Source organism: Mirounga angustirostris, unplaced genomic scaffold, assembly GCF_029215605.1.
Source record: "Mirounga angustirostris isolate CCGP_5_RB_7025 unplaced genomic scaffold, mMirAng1.0.hap1 SCAF_11, whole genome shotgun sequence".
NCBI classification, from domain to species: domain Eukaryota; kingdom Metazoa; phylum Chordata; class Mammalia; order Carnivora; family Phocidae; genus Mirounga; species Mirounga angustirostris.
The window spans coordinates 80,954,197-80,969,251 of NW_026991719.1; the positions used below are offsets into that span (position 1 = coordinate 80,954,197).

Here is a 15,055-nt window from a genome sequence, read left to right on the forward strand (position 1 = left end):
GTCTCTAGTACATGGTGCTACCATTTACTAAGGTGAGAAAAAAGAAGCATATTCTGAAAGGGAAGAGGATAAATTTGGTTTAGGGCAGTGTTTCTCAACTGGAGGCAACTGTGCCCCCCCCAAGAGACATCTGGAGACAGTTCTGATTGTCACAACTAATGGCACGTAGTGGGTAGAGGCCAGGGAAGCTGCTAAAGTCCTATAATGCACCTAACAGCTCCACACAACAAAAAATGATCCAACCCAAAATGTCAGTAGGGCAGAAGCTGAGAAACCCTGATCTAGGGCAGTGCTGATTTGAATCTGTAGGCCAGTTAAGTGAGGAAGTTCAATAGCCTTTTAGAAATGTATCTCCTAAAGCTCAAGAGGGAACCAGAATGCAAATATAAGTTTAGGAGTTATCAATTTGTAGGTGGTCATTCCAGTCACCAACTATACTTGGGTGCAATCTCCCATGAATGTATCTGAAAAGAAGGTCAAGGACAGAGTCCTGGCGGATACCAACACTTATAGTAGGAAAGGAGAGGAGAAAGAGATCCCATGGGAAAGACTTAGAAGTGGCCAGCAAGATAGGAGGAAAACCATCAGAGAAAGGAATCACAGAAAGCAAACAAAGAAAATGTTTCAAGGAAGGAAATAAGAAAAATAAGTGGTGTCAAAGGCAGAGAAAAGTTGAGTAAGTTAGGGAAAGTTTCCATTGGATTTGGCAAAATAGAATCACTGATGACTTTGACAAGATCAATTTCTATGGGGTGTTAAGGGCAGAAGAACCATGAGTTTTTTTTTGATGGGAGATATTTAATGTTTATGAACTTAAAGAAAAGAGCCGATAGGGGTCATAGGGAAGGAGGTACAGAAACAGGAGAAAGAGGGTATGTAATGAAGAAGCAAAGATCTAAAGGAGGGAGGAGATGAGTCCAACATGGTGTTTCAAGGAAGGATAGGAAGGTTGGAAGACCAACCGCCTCTTTCACTGAAATAGGAGGAAAGGAGGGATAAGATTTCAGTGGAATTGGTAGATGTTAGGAACTGATGAGGCCCATGTAGGAAGACTTCTGGAGAACAATTCTACAAAGGAAGCTGCATCCTAACAGCGAAATCCTAGAGGTCAGGATGTGTCCTATTAGAAGGCACCACCCAAGTGTCAGGAACTTAAATCATTAGGAGGGTGGGTGCTGGTAAGAACCAACAGGGAACAAGAGTGTCAGTTGCGAGTGCTGCTCAGTCCTCATGAGCAAGGCTTTTGACTTGTTTTCTTAAGTTCCACAAGGGCAGGGACCATGCCTATTTGAGTCATCACTGGATCCCCAGCACCTGGCACAGTGCCCAACACATAGCAGGCACTCAATAAATAGTAGGTGCATGAAGAAAGAAGGATATAAAAATGTCTTACAGGCCATCCTCATGACGTAGATGCCTTACCACTTACATCTCCCATGATACTTCTCAGTTCTGTTCTGCCGAAAACACTAACCTTCCAAATAGTTCAGACACTTGTCACCTGTTAGACTGCCCTCACCGGTACCTCTTTTTCCTAATACTTCCTTCCTATTAAATTCCTTGGATGCCTGACATGGGCAATAATGGATGAAGTTCTCTCTCCTGCTCTCCACCGTCCCTGAAATGAAACACCAGCAATGTTCTCTCCGTGTTACAAGGTACGCTTTCAGAACAGAGCCCCTCCTCCCCTATAGTACCAGGGGCCGCTCTATTATTAAAATGTCAGGGACACTACTATTACAGACTGCAATGTCTAGGGTTATCTTCAACCAGCCCTTGTTTCTCATTACCTGTGCCACTTGATTGTGTTTCTCAGGGATGTTTTTCAGATGGTTAGACCATACACAGACGATGCTTCTGTCTAAAGAAAGAAAACGAATTTGCTTTATATGGTTTTCTTGATGAAAGGTTATTTAGAAATGTCTGGCCATTCAAATACCCTCCTTCAGAGAGGCATACTCAGATTTGAAGAAGTACCTAATTCAAGCTCAAGGCCATTTTTCAGAGAAAACCTGTTTCCTGGTCTAGCCATTTCGAAGCTGATTCTTAATAGAGCATAGAGCTAGCCTGCAATATTTTCTCTCATGCCTCAAATGCACCAATATGACAAGATCTGCTTTCTGTTCAGATTTTAAGAGGGAAATAAAATGTAATGGGTTTTGTTTTTGTTACTGAATAATAGAACACTGACGTCATATATTCATTTAATTCAGCACAAGGGGGGGGGGGAAGCCAAGTGCCTGCCCTAATGAACTGCAGTTTAGGGCATATGGGTATTAAACAGTGTGACTAATATAAAATGATGGTTTTTCAAGTGGATTTATTGAAAATGGGCAAATGCAAAGTTCAGGAATGGAATCTGAGAATGGGTACTGGGATTAAGTCTCAGAAATACACCACTGTGAACTCCCTTACCACTACTCACCTCCTCTACCAATTACTTTAAGGCAGATTTATCACAGAAAGTCTAGTTTTCAGGGATATGGAGATATGAAATAGAAAAGGCGACTCTCTAATAAAGAGGAGACTTCTCCCAGTACAGAAAAGGAGCATAAAATGATGATGATGACAATGGTGAGTGGGCAGTGGCAACATTAACATTTACTAAGTGCTAACTGGGGCTCAGGCATATGACTTTTCGAGGAAGAAAGGGTAAAAGTTGTGATTCCTAGTGCTATGTGACAATGACTACCCACCAAAAAGCATCCAAAATTAACTTTGTGATCACATTCTGCATCAAAGACTTCTTCAAGGCTGCCATATTTTCCACTCCTCTCTACCCCTCTCCCCCGACACTGTTCCTATACCTTCCTTCTCCTCTCAGCCCTTAGTTTGCTATTTCTACTAGTCATGGCCTTCAACTGACCTCTCCAAGTTCCCAGGTAGTACCCCACAGTCTTCGGATTGCCATCTGGACCTCGGTTCACAGAAAAGGTGGACTTATTTCAGTAGCCATTGATGACAGGCTGGAGAAGGTAGGGCAGGAGAAGCACAATAGGACAAATGAAACCAAAGAGAACAGCAATAAAAGGAACGTAAGAATGTTCTCTGGATAAGGACAAATAAATGGCACTTTCTTGGAAGGTATGGCATTTGTGAAAGTCCATAGCTGAGGTCAAGACACTCCACAGGCACTCCATAGTGGAAAGGAGTTTCAATCTTGCTGTGAAGCAGGGATCAGTGAACTTTCTCAGTAAAGAGCCAGATAACAAGCTATTTTAGGCTTTGCAAGTCATATGGTCCTTGTCACAACTACTTAACTCTGCCATGCAGTGCAAAAGCAGCCAGGGACAATCCATAAACAAGCAAGCTCAGCTGTGTTCCAATAAAACTTTACAAAAAAGCAGGGGTGGGTGACAGATACGGCCTAAGGGCCATAGTTTGCCAACCTCTGCCATAAATTAAATTCTGCCTCTCTGAGGCCTCATTCGGTTTCCAAAGTCTGAAATCTTTCTACAGAGGTAATACCGTAGTGGTTGAGAAAGTGAGCTTTGCATCAAATAGACCTGAGTGTGAACCTCAGCTCTGGCACTTTCTAAATGTGTGTCCTTGGGCAAATTACTTAATCTCTCTGAACCTCAACATCTTCATCTGTAAAACGATAGTGCCTACTCCTCAGGGTGACTATAAACAGTCAATGATGATGCATGCTAATCACTTAGCACAGACAATGTGCTAGACAATGATGCATGCAATCACTTAGCACAGGGCCTGGTCTCCAGAAAGTGCCCAGTAGGTACTGGCTGATATTATTAGCTATTAAGGGGACTTAGTAGATAAAGGATAGGGAAGTAGTGGCTTACAGAGGGTGTAATAGGATGGAGAAGACAAGAGAGCCCCTCAGCTCTGGGTGCAGATGTTGTCACATTGACTCCATTGAGCTTTTGGAGGTAAGACTCTAGTCTCCGTAAAATTCTCTTCTGAGCTTCAAATTTCACCTGCAAAAGAATATATGTAATGAAACAAAGAGACTTATGCAGTATTACCTCGAAAAATGGAAAACAAAGAGGAAAAGAGAAGGCTGTCCCACAGATTCTTGGGTCATGGTCTTAGCAGATAAGGAACCCGTAATGATGGGACAGCAATAGACCTAAGAAGGTATTGGGAGAAAGGTCAAAAGTGAGCTCTTACGTAAGCTCTTCATTTTAACCGATCTTTCAGATTGAACACCCAAGCTATAGGTCAGTGCTATGATAATGGAAATGTTTTATGTTGGTATTATATGCCATATAATATGGTAACCACTAGCCACATGTGGCTAATGAGCACTTGAAATGAGGCTCACGTGACAGAGGAACTGAATTTTTTTTTAAAGATTTTATTTATTTATTTGACAGAGAGAGACACAGCAAGAGAGGGAACACAAGCAGGGGGAGTGAGAGAGGGAGAAGCGGGCTTCCCACTGAGCAGGGAGCCCAACTCGGGGCTCGATCCCAGGACCCTGGGATCATGACCTGAGCCAAAGGCAGACGCTTAACGACTGAGCCACCCAGGCGCCCCAGGAACTGATTTTTTAATCTCATTTAACTTTAGTTAATGTATATAGTTAGTTGCCTCTGCTGTATCAGTACATACGCATTTCTACACTATGCTATGCAAAATCACATGAAAGAAATCACAGGGCATTAAGAGTACACTTATCTTGATGAGCACTAATATATAGAATTGTTGACTCACTATACTGTACACTGGAAACTAATTTAATATTGTATGTTAACTATACTGGAATTAAAATTTATTTTATTTTTTTTGTTAAAGATTTTATTTATTTGACAGAGAAAGACACAGCGAGAGAAAGAACACAAGCAGGGGGAGTGGGAGAGGGAAAAGCAGGCTTCCTGCGGAGCAGGGAGCCCGATGCGGGACTCGATCCCAGGACCCAGGGATCATGACCTGAGCCCAAGGCAGACGCTTAACCGACTGAGCCACCCAGGCGCCCCATGGAATTAAAATTAAAAAAAAAAAATCACAGGGCTCATGGGAAAATGGCACACACATTCCAAAACTTTATAGTATCACATATAGAAAGGATAGGAACCTAACAAAAAGGGTAATACAGTTTTCCACATTCACTGGTTAAGAAATGGGGCGCCTGGGTGGCTCAGTTGGTTAAGCAGCTCGGGTCATGATCTCAGGGTCCTGGGATTGAGCCCTGCATCAGGGCCCTGGGATCGAGTCCTGCATCAGGTTGCCTGCCCAGTGGGGAGCCTGCTTCCCCTTTGCTGCCCCTCCCGCTGCTTGCGTGCTCTCTCTCAAATGAATAAATCTTAAAAAATAATAAAAAATTAAAAATTTTAAAAAATAAAAGGTTAAGAAATTTATAGATAGATACTACAATAAGGATGGCACTTTACCCTGACAAAGACCTGAAGTTTGCTTGTGGAAGTGGCTGTCCACTTGGGAATGATCCTGAAGTGGTGAAAGGAGGGTTATGTGTCACATACAGAAAGATCTAGCAGCAGACATGGATGAGCGTGGCTCATACCACACTTAGTGAACTGCGGGAACCCGTAAATGCTTGAGGCACGGGTGCGTGTTCATTTTATGCATTCTTATGCAGCTCGGTTCTGCTGGGTAGTTTGCTTCTTTCATCTGGTGTTTCTCGCGGACAAAAAAAAAATCACTCCTAAGCCAATGTGAAATTTGCATTATGTTCAAATTGGTTCCTTAATGTATCAATTCCTTGGAACAAATTTATGTTTTTAAAACAAGCATTACAGCAGAATTGACTGTATTTAAAGTCAAATAGCCACATGTAGCTAGTGGCTACCGGGTTGGAAAGTGCAGCTATGTATAAAGCAGCAAAAGTACTTGCTATTCACACATACAGAGAATAACAAAAAAGCAAGGGAGAAACAGGCATTTCCCGGTATGTCTCCAGAGTTTGGAAGATGTAACAGGTGTAAAGTTTCAGATTCATATTACATTAAATTCATATTATATTAAAATTTCAGATTCATATTACTCAGCCACCAAAAAGAATGAAATCTTGCCATTTGCAATGATGTGGATGGAACTGGAGGGTATTATGCAAAGAGAAAGAAGTCAGTCGGAGAAAGACAAATACCATATGATTTCACTCATATGTGGGATTTAAGAAACAAAACAGATAAACAGAGGGGAAGGGAAGGAAAAATAAAATTAGAACGAAACCAGAGAGGGAGACAAACCATAAGAGACTCTTAACTCTAGGAAACAAACTGAGGGTTGCTGGAGGGGAGGTGGGGGGGGATGGAGTAACTGGGTGATGGGCATTAAGGAGGGCATGTGATGTAATGAGCACTGGGTGTTGTATGCAACTGACGAGCCACTAAATTCTAACTTTGAAACTAATAATACCGTATATGTTAATATAAAAAACTAAATACATTTGAAAAAAACTTTTCAGGGCACCTGGGTGGCTCAGTTGGTAAGCGACTGCCTTTGGCTCAAGTCATAATCCTGGAGTCCCAGGATTGAGTCCTGCATCAGGCTCCCTGCTGAGCAGGGAGTCTGCTTCTCCCTCTGACCCTCTCCCTCTTATGCTCTCTTTCTCTCTCTCATATAAATAAGTAAAATCTTTAAAAAAAAAAAAAAAGAAAAGAAAAGAAAAAAGCTTTTCATTAGCATATTGATTTTAAGCACCTGTTGGGGGATCTGGGTAGAGCTGTCCAGTCAAGCTTCCTACAAGTCTGGCACCATTCCCCCTGATGGAACTGGGGAGTGAAAACGTAAGCTGGGTACCAACCTTGAGCTGTTCCTCATAGCTCAGCCTCCAGGGTGGCGTCACAACATCAGCCAGCCTTAAAAAAAATAGTTCAGGCACTTCATTCATTAAATAAATATGTACTGAGCACCTACTATGCATAAGTACTTCCTGCCACCATTTTCTCTGGCATTTTACTTATTCAGAAAACCTAACTCTCATGCCCCTGGGGAGATAGTCTGGGAGAAGAGCCCATTTTGGTGCTGTCTACTTAACAAAGCAGAACAGATGGGCAAACTTAATATAAGAAAAATCCAGATTTATCAAGAGGTAATTAATCATATTACAAAAGGCTTCACTGTTGGGTTCCTTTAAATAGCTCACCTCCCTAATGCTTTTAAAATATAATTTGATTTAGAAAATACATTTGTTGCATAAAATGAGGTATATTTGTGTTTGCATGGCTGCAACGGGACTATTCATTTGTAAGCCATCTGATCGCTCTCTGGATTCCTGGTTTTCAGCATACCTGCCCTGGGCCTTTATAGAGACAAGGTCCCAGTTTAATATCTCATTTCTGTGAAAAACATACTTAGAGGCAAGGAGAATATTTTCTGCCATCACAAAGCATTTCCACCAACATTCTTCAGGTGTCTTCAAATTTGCCCTGGGTATCCTACCTCAGGCGCCCCCTTGATCCCTTGCAATGCCATGTTAGTTACAACAGGAATACAGAATTTTAGGAGACCCAGAGATTCAGACTTGCTAATGGGAAACAATATCCGCCTGGGTCTTACCTTTCTTGCCAGGAACCATCAAGTGGTCCAACACGGCTTGGTTTCTTCTGACTTTTCTGTCCTCTTTGACACTTCTTGGGTATCACGTCGGTGAAGTTTCCCTCACATGCTGAGCCCAGAAAGGGCTGTGACAAACACGGAGGCTTAGTGGCACACCAGGGGAGTGATCCTGGTTTGGGGAGGAGACCCACCCTGGAGAGGAAACATCTTGGACTATGCATTGGGACTCTTCTTTTAATCCCTGCCAACCACAGAAACACCTGCATGAAAGGTGAACAAACAGAAGTTGGGAAACAAAAGCACAACTCCCAAACCCCTTCATTCATTTACAAACCCTTACAGAAGCTCAGCACCCAGCACACTGCCTGCCAGAGAGTCAACACTTGGTAAAAGCAGGCCTGCTGAATGGAATTGAATTACTGCATATCAGATACTGGCTTAGGTTCCCAAAATAAAAAGATGAGGAAAATATACTCGTTGTCCTCCAGGGAAGAGTTCAACACTCTGGATACACTTCTATGGCTGGTCCCTCTCTATATTCTACCCTCCCACCCAAAAACCAACGAGTCAACTACTATTTAGTACATGCTAGACTATGTGCAAGACACCGTGCCACACAAGATTACAATCTAATTGAGAAGATCAAGTGCAGATGCAGGACAAGATGACAATAAATAACACAATGTGCTTAGTTCCTGACAAATGCTCAGGAAAAGCTTTCCAGAGCAGGTAAGCCTTGCACCAGGACTTAAAGGATGGCAGGGAGCTGAAACAGATGGCTAGACCAGTCTGGCTAAAACAGTAATTCATTTTGGGGAACAGAGGAAATGAGGTTGAAAAGTTACATCAAAGTGAGAGCTGGAAGAACTTTAATGCCTGAATAAAATATGGACTTTATTATGAAGGCAACAGTGAGTTGATGGAGGCTTTATGTAGAGAAATAAAGATGAAATAGGGAGGTTAATGAAAAGCACGTTCAACGACAGGGATGTCCACTCTCACCACTGTTGTTCAACATAGTACTAGAAGTCCTAGCCTCAGCAATCAGACAACAAAAAGAAATAAAAGGCATCCAAAACAGCAAAGAAGTAGTCAAACTGTCACTCTTACCAAACAACATGATACTCTATGTAGAAAACCCAAAAGACTCTACCAAAAAATTGCTAGAACTGATACAGCAAGGGGGTCCTGGGTGGCTCAGTTGGTTAAGCATCTGCCTTCGGCTCAGGTCATGATCCCAGGGTCCTGGGATAAAGCCCCGCATCAGGCTCCCTGCTCAGCAGGGAACCTGCTTCTCCCTCTCCCTCTGATCCTCCCTCTTGTTCGTGCTCTCTCTCTCTCTCTCTCTCTCAAATGAATAAATAAAATAAAATAAAATAAGACAGTCTCTTCAACAAATGATGGGAAAATTGGACAGCCACGTGCAAAGGAATGAAACTAGACCACTTTCTTACACCATATACAAAAATAAACTCAAAATGGATGAAAGACCTAAATGTGAGACAGGAATCCACCAAAATCCTAGAGAACACAGGCAGCAACCTCTTTGACCTTGGCCGCAGCAACTTCTTGCTAGACACGTCTCCAAAGGCAAGAGAAACAAAAGAGAAAATGAACTATTGGGACATCACCAAGATAAAAAGCTTTTGCACAGCTAAGAAAACAGTAAACAAAACTAAAAGGCAACCTACAGAATGGGAAAAGATATTTGCAAGCGTCTTATCAGATAAAGGGCTAGTATCCAAAATCTATAAAGAACTTATCAAACTCAACACCCAAAAAATCCAGTAAAGAAATGGGCAGAAGACATGAACAGACATTTTTCCAAAGAAGACATCCAAATGGCCAACAGACACATGAAAAAACGCTCAGCATCACTCCACATCAGAGAAATACAAATCAAAACCACAATGAGATACCACCTCACACCAGTCCAAATGGCTAAAATTAACAACACAGGAAACAACAGATGTTGGCAAGGATGCAGAGAAAGGGGAACCCTCTTACACCATTGGTGGGAATGCAAAGTGATGCAGCCATACTGGAAAACAGTATGGAGAGTCATCAAAAATTTGAAAATAGAGCTACCCTATGACCCAGCAATTGCACTACTAGGTATTTAGCCAAAGGATACAAACACAGTGATCCGAAGGGGTACATGCACCCCAATGTTTATAGCAGCAATGTCCACAATAGCCAAACTATGGAAAGAGCCCAGATGTCTATCGACAGATGAATGGATAAAGAAGAGTGGTATATATATACAACAGAATACTACTCAGCCATCAAAAAGAATGAAATGTTAACATTTGCAATGACGTGGATTCAACTGGAGGGTATTATGCTAAGTGAAATAAGTCAGTCTGAGAAAGACAAATACCATATGATTTCACTCATATGTGGGATTTAAGAAACAAAACAGATGAACAGAAGGGAAGGAAAAACAAAATAAGATGAAAATAGAGAGCGAGGCAAACCGTAAGAGATGCTTAACTCTAGGAAACAAACTGAGGGTTGCTGGAGGGGAGGTGGGTAGGGAGAAGAGGTAATTGGGTGATGGGCATTAAGGAGGGCACTTGAAGTAATGAGCACTGGGTTTTATATGCAACTGATGAATCACTAAATTCTACCCCTGAAACTAATTAAATTGAACATATAAAGAACTTAAATCAAGAATTTAATAAAATTCTATTATTCTAATCTAATTCTAAATCAGTTCTAAATCAAGAATTTAATTAAAAAATAAAAATAAAAAAGAGGAAAAAAAAGCAAGTTCAGGGGTGCCTGGGTAGCTCACTGTGTTGGGCATCCAACTCTTGGTTTTGGTTCAGGTCATTATCTCATGGGTCATGGGATCAGGCCCTGCGTTGGCCTCTGTGCTCAGCGGGGAGACTGCTTGAAGATTCTGTCCCTCTGCCCCTCCCCCTGCTCACACGAGCTCTCTCTCTCTCTCTCTCTCAAATAGATAAATCTTAAAAAAAAAAAAAAAAAAAAAAGCAAATTCATGTTTGAGACATGTGTTTGCAATGGTAAGGAAAATATCCAAATGGAAACATCTAACAAGTAGAGAAGCAGTACTACGAGTCATGAGAGAAGTCAGGGTTAGAGATTTGGTTGAGTGTCTATAAGTACAAGATGTAAGATTTTTTTTAAAAAAAGGAGCTTTCAGTAAAGAGAAGAGCAAAAGACCGATGACTACACCTGGGAAAAAGACAGTATCTGGAGAACAAGAAGAGATGCTGGTGACCCAGGAGAACATGGAGCTTAGAGGCCAAGGAAGATGCCTTTAGGTAAGACACTGACATATCCAGTAAGTCAGAGGCCAAAGAAAGAAGTGAAATAAGGCAGTAGTAAGTGGCAGACAGGAGGTACAAATGAAGGTTTGAGATCTTAGGCGTGGAGACCCTAGAGTCAGGCAGACCTGAGTGGTCCCCTGACTCCACCACTTACTAGTTAGGTGGCCTTTGGCAAGTCAATCATTCCCCATGACTTTCCTTTTTTTTTCATCTGTAAAATGGAGATAATAATAGTACCTACCTCATATAGTGGTTATAAGAGTTAAATAAAGGATAAATAATAAAAAGTACCCAGCAGAAGATTAAATGGAGCTGATGTTTGTAAAGCTCTGAGCACAGCGCCCAGTACCTGGTGAAAACTCAGTTAATTGTCATGATGCTTAAAGACAGTACAGGCCTGGGTGGGGGTGGCAATATTGACAAAAGGGAGCAGAGGGTGGAGGGGGGGGAAGGACAAGTAGGAGTAACTATAAGGCAAAAGCTGCAAGAGTCAGAACAGGTGAGGGCCTCACTTTGGAAAGAGGAAGGAATCCCTTTGCCTCCAACACAGGAGTCAGTGTTGGTGCCTATTTACTTTATGGTGCCTGATCACTGCTGTGTAACTTGTTTGGGTACCAAGGACACATGAATGGACTTGGCTGGACACCTTAGTGATGAGCTGTGAAATTACCTTTTTGCCCTTGTCCTCTACCTTGGATTACATCCCAATGTTAAATCATACCTTAATTCAGAACACACACACACACACACGTTTCCAATGTATGTAACCGATTTATTAACAGAGATTCCTCCACGGCTTCCTCTTATTACTGTGAAATTAGTATGCTGTGACCACTGTGTAACTTAAAGGATGCTGGTATGAGTGCTATAGTCTTTAGCCCATACACCACTTTGTGTGTTTATGAAATATTAAAGAAAGTAACTGTCAACATGGAAGCATTTGCGGGGGATCTTCAGAAATTTCTAACAAAACATATTTAAGCTGTCTCAAAGTTGAGGTGATAATAGATAGTACCCTCTACACAACTCCCAGAAAAAGGCAAGTTATTAAGAAGAACATGGGCTTTGGAGCCATATTCTAATCTCAGCTCTGCTGCTCACTAGCTATGTGACTTTGGGCAAGTTACTTAAGCACTATGAATGTCAGTGTCATCATCTATAAAAATAGGACTAGTACCACCTACCTTTCAAGGCTGTGCTAAGAATTAAATAAGCTCGGATGCCTGGGTGGCTCAGTCGGTTAAGCGTCTGCCTTCGGCTCAGGTCATGATCCCAGGGTCCTGGGATCAAGCCCCGCACATCGGGCTCCCTGCTCAGCGGGGAGCCTGCTTCTCCCTCTGCCTGCCACTCCCCCTGCTTGTGCTCACTCTCTCTCTCTCTGATAAATAAAGAAAAATCTTTAAAAAAAAAAAAAAGAATTAAAGGAGCTCATATATATGAAGTGCTCAGGATGGCATCTAACACAGTAGGCATTTGACATGTGTCACTGCCCCTCCTTAGGCTCTGATTCGAAGCACATCACTTGATTTCTTCATGCCTCGACGTGTCTGACCTGCAAAACTGGCGAAATGTAATAAAGCCTGTGAATGCCGTTAGGATAAGTAAAATTATGTGGGAAACTTATAACACAAAACACAAACCAAAGAACTTTCATAACATTCTGCATTAGTGCCTGCTGGAGTGTGGTGAGCTTAAGGCCTGCCCTGGACCACCTATGAATACTATCAAAAGTGTGTGATCTGTGATAAACATTTTTCTAAAGTGAGACAAAAGTATGTATTTGATATGAAGAAAAGCAAAAGCCAGAGAGAGGAAATGAGTGAAGAGGTAGGAGACAAAAAATAAGGAATGGGCAGAACGGGGGCAGACTGCAGGGGGAGGGTGTGCTGCAGGCCCATTTAGGGGTTGGCAGAGGAGGGACAGGGGAGCTGAGGGCTGAAGACATCTATCTGTATCTCACAACATTCAGACTTTTTTTGAGTGTGTGGGTCCTCTCACTGGTGAATGCCACCAGGACTGTGCTCTACTTGCCCTATATCCCAGCAGTAGGCTCTTGTGCATCTAGGTTTCTTCCTCCAAATTATCAGGTATGGTCTAAAATAGGACCCCACTATTGCCAACCGGTCACCGCTCCTGGTAAAGACCCTTTCATCATATTTAGTAATTTCTGAAGTGAAATATATTTTTCAAGGCAGCATAATAATACCAGTCAAAGTGAATTATGTTTCTTTGTTTCTTGATGTCCGGGGGGGGCGGGGGGGGAGGGGGCATCTGCCCACAGAAAAGACTAGTTTCTTTTCAGAGGTTTTCCTGTTTTAAAAAAATGCTTGGGTTTAAAAAAAAAAAAAAAGTGTGTGACATCTGCTCAGTTTCTCCTATAGGAATCAATCGGAAAGGGACTCAGGGTCCAGAGCTGCTAGATAGGAAGGAAGACTAAGTCTCTAGGACTGGAATAGGTAACCTGCCTGAAATGCTCAGAGATTCCAATCTGAGACTACGTGGTAGGTTTGATGCGTGTGGGGCCAAGGAGCTTCTTGGAGCAAAATGTTAACCCACAGACAAGGGTCCTGCTTACACTCTCTGTTCATCCTTCCTTCAGCTGGCCTGGCCCCACACACGGTTCTTGGCAAGAGGTGATGGACATAAGGGTGTAACTGCTGAGTCCTCACTGCAATGCACGCTCCATCAGGTCCTTCCCCCACCAGACCCCCTCACCAGCCCCTCCATCCCCCTGTTCTCCGGGCAAGTTCTACCCACCGTGTCTGTGGGAAAGACTATCACTGAACTTGGGCCAAGGGAGGGCTGAGGTCACAGCACAGGCGGACGCAGAGCTGGCCGCAACCTTGGACAGCCAGCATAGGTCAGGTCCGCGCGTCCCCACCTCCGCCGGCCTCCTCAATTCCCCGCCCCGCAGGCAGATTGGCTCGCTAAGCAGTTTTCTCTAAGTAAGGGTTCAATCGGGCTTTCCGAGTTCTCCACGTACCCCCCATACCTTTGCAACCAATAAATCCTCTCACAAACCTGAGGCGGCCAAGTAAAAGCCAGCGGCCGGCCTGGATCGCTGCCGCTGGGGAGAGTCACTTCCTGGTGCGCGCGGCGGCTCGACTCCCGACGCACACGCAGCCAGCCCGGGGCAGGCGCGACGGGACGCGGGGCTCCTCCCAGGCGCGGGTCAGCCGGGCCTGCCCGGGACAGCCAGTTTCGGGGAGCCCTCCTCCCTACCCTAACCGGGCGCTTCTCTAGACACCTTCCTCCAAATCACTCAACGCCCTATTGCCCCCTCCCCCCCCCCACAAGGTCCCCTCTCCTCCCCTCCTAGCGACCCCGCCCACCGCCTGCTCTTCTCCCCGTCCCATTGGCGGATCTGGATAAGCCTCAAAAATCAGAAAGAAATTTGAACTACCCCGTGAATAGTGCTACCCATCGCAGGGGTGCTTGCGATTTAACGCAACCAAAATTATAGGCTCAGATCCATGATGGCTTGGAAGATTGGGAGATGAAGGGTGGGTGGTGTCTTCAAATCGCAACATTTTCTAAAAGTCGGCCCTTTTTGGAGTCCTAGGGTTTTTCAGGCGTTCGTTCTCCCTCTATTTTATATTGCTTCAGGAAAGTGTTACAGTCTTATGACAAGGTAAACCTGTTTGTTTTTTTTTTTAAAGATTTTATTTATTTATTTGACAGAACACAAGCAGGGGGAGTGGGAGAGGGGGAAGCAAGCTTCCCGCCGAGCAGGGAGCCCGATGCGGGGCTCGATCCCACCTGGGATCATGACCCCAGCCGAAGGCAGACACTTAACGACTAAGCCACCCAGGCGCCCCATAAACCTGGTTTCTTAAGTGGATCCCACGCAGGGCTGCTAAATCCTCAGGGCAAGAATTGGTTTTCAACTTCAAAAGACAGAAGGAGGCTTGATACTGACGTGAGAAAGAAAGGCAGAAGGAAACGTAGATAAAATTAAATGTCCTTATAACCTGCAGCCCAATGACAAAGCTCCCAACTGTCTTAAAGTTAATGCCTTGCTAGAGGGAAAAACAACCTTAGTTTGACAATAGCAAGGCCTCCAGTATCTTGTGAGTCTTCTTTAGCATATGAAAATCCTTTTGGAACTTCCCTTATCTTTACTTCCCTGAACCCCAAAGTATATATAATCAGTTGCTCCTCACAATCCCGAGGCTACAGCAGCTCTTTCTGCCCATGGGTCCTGTCCTGTGCTTTAATAAAACCACCTTTTTGCACCGAAGACATCTCAAGAATTCTCTCTTGGCCATTGGCTCCGG

At 43.5% G+C, this 15,055-nt stretch overlaps 1 protein-coding gene across 1 annotated transcript in view; it reads right to left on the minus strand.

The window, feature by feature from the left end:
- The window catches only part of TRMT2B (tRNA methyltransferase 2 homolog B), a 44,195-nt gene extending 30,175 nt beyond the window's left edge, over positions 1 to 14,020 (minus strand). Inside the window, 6 exon segments of the mRNA XM_064574342.1 lie at positions 1,791 to 1,861; positions 2,867 to 2,966; positions 3,804 to 3,938; positions 6,728 to 6,782; positions 7,483 to 7,742; positions 13,800 to 14,020. Of these exon segments, the coding sequence (XP_064430412.1) occupies positions 1,791 to 1,861; positions 2,867 to 2,966; positions 3,804 to 3,938; positions 6,728 to 6,782; positions 7,483 to 7,703 (582 nt within the window). The 5' untranslated portion in view covers positions 7,704 to 7,742; positions 13,800 to 14,020.
- Between the last annotated feature and the right edge of the window lie 1,035 nt (positions 14,021 to 15,055).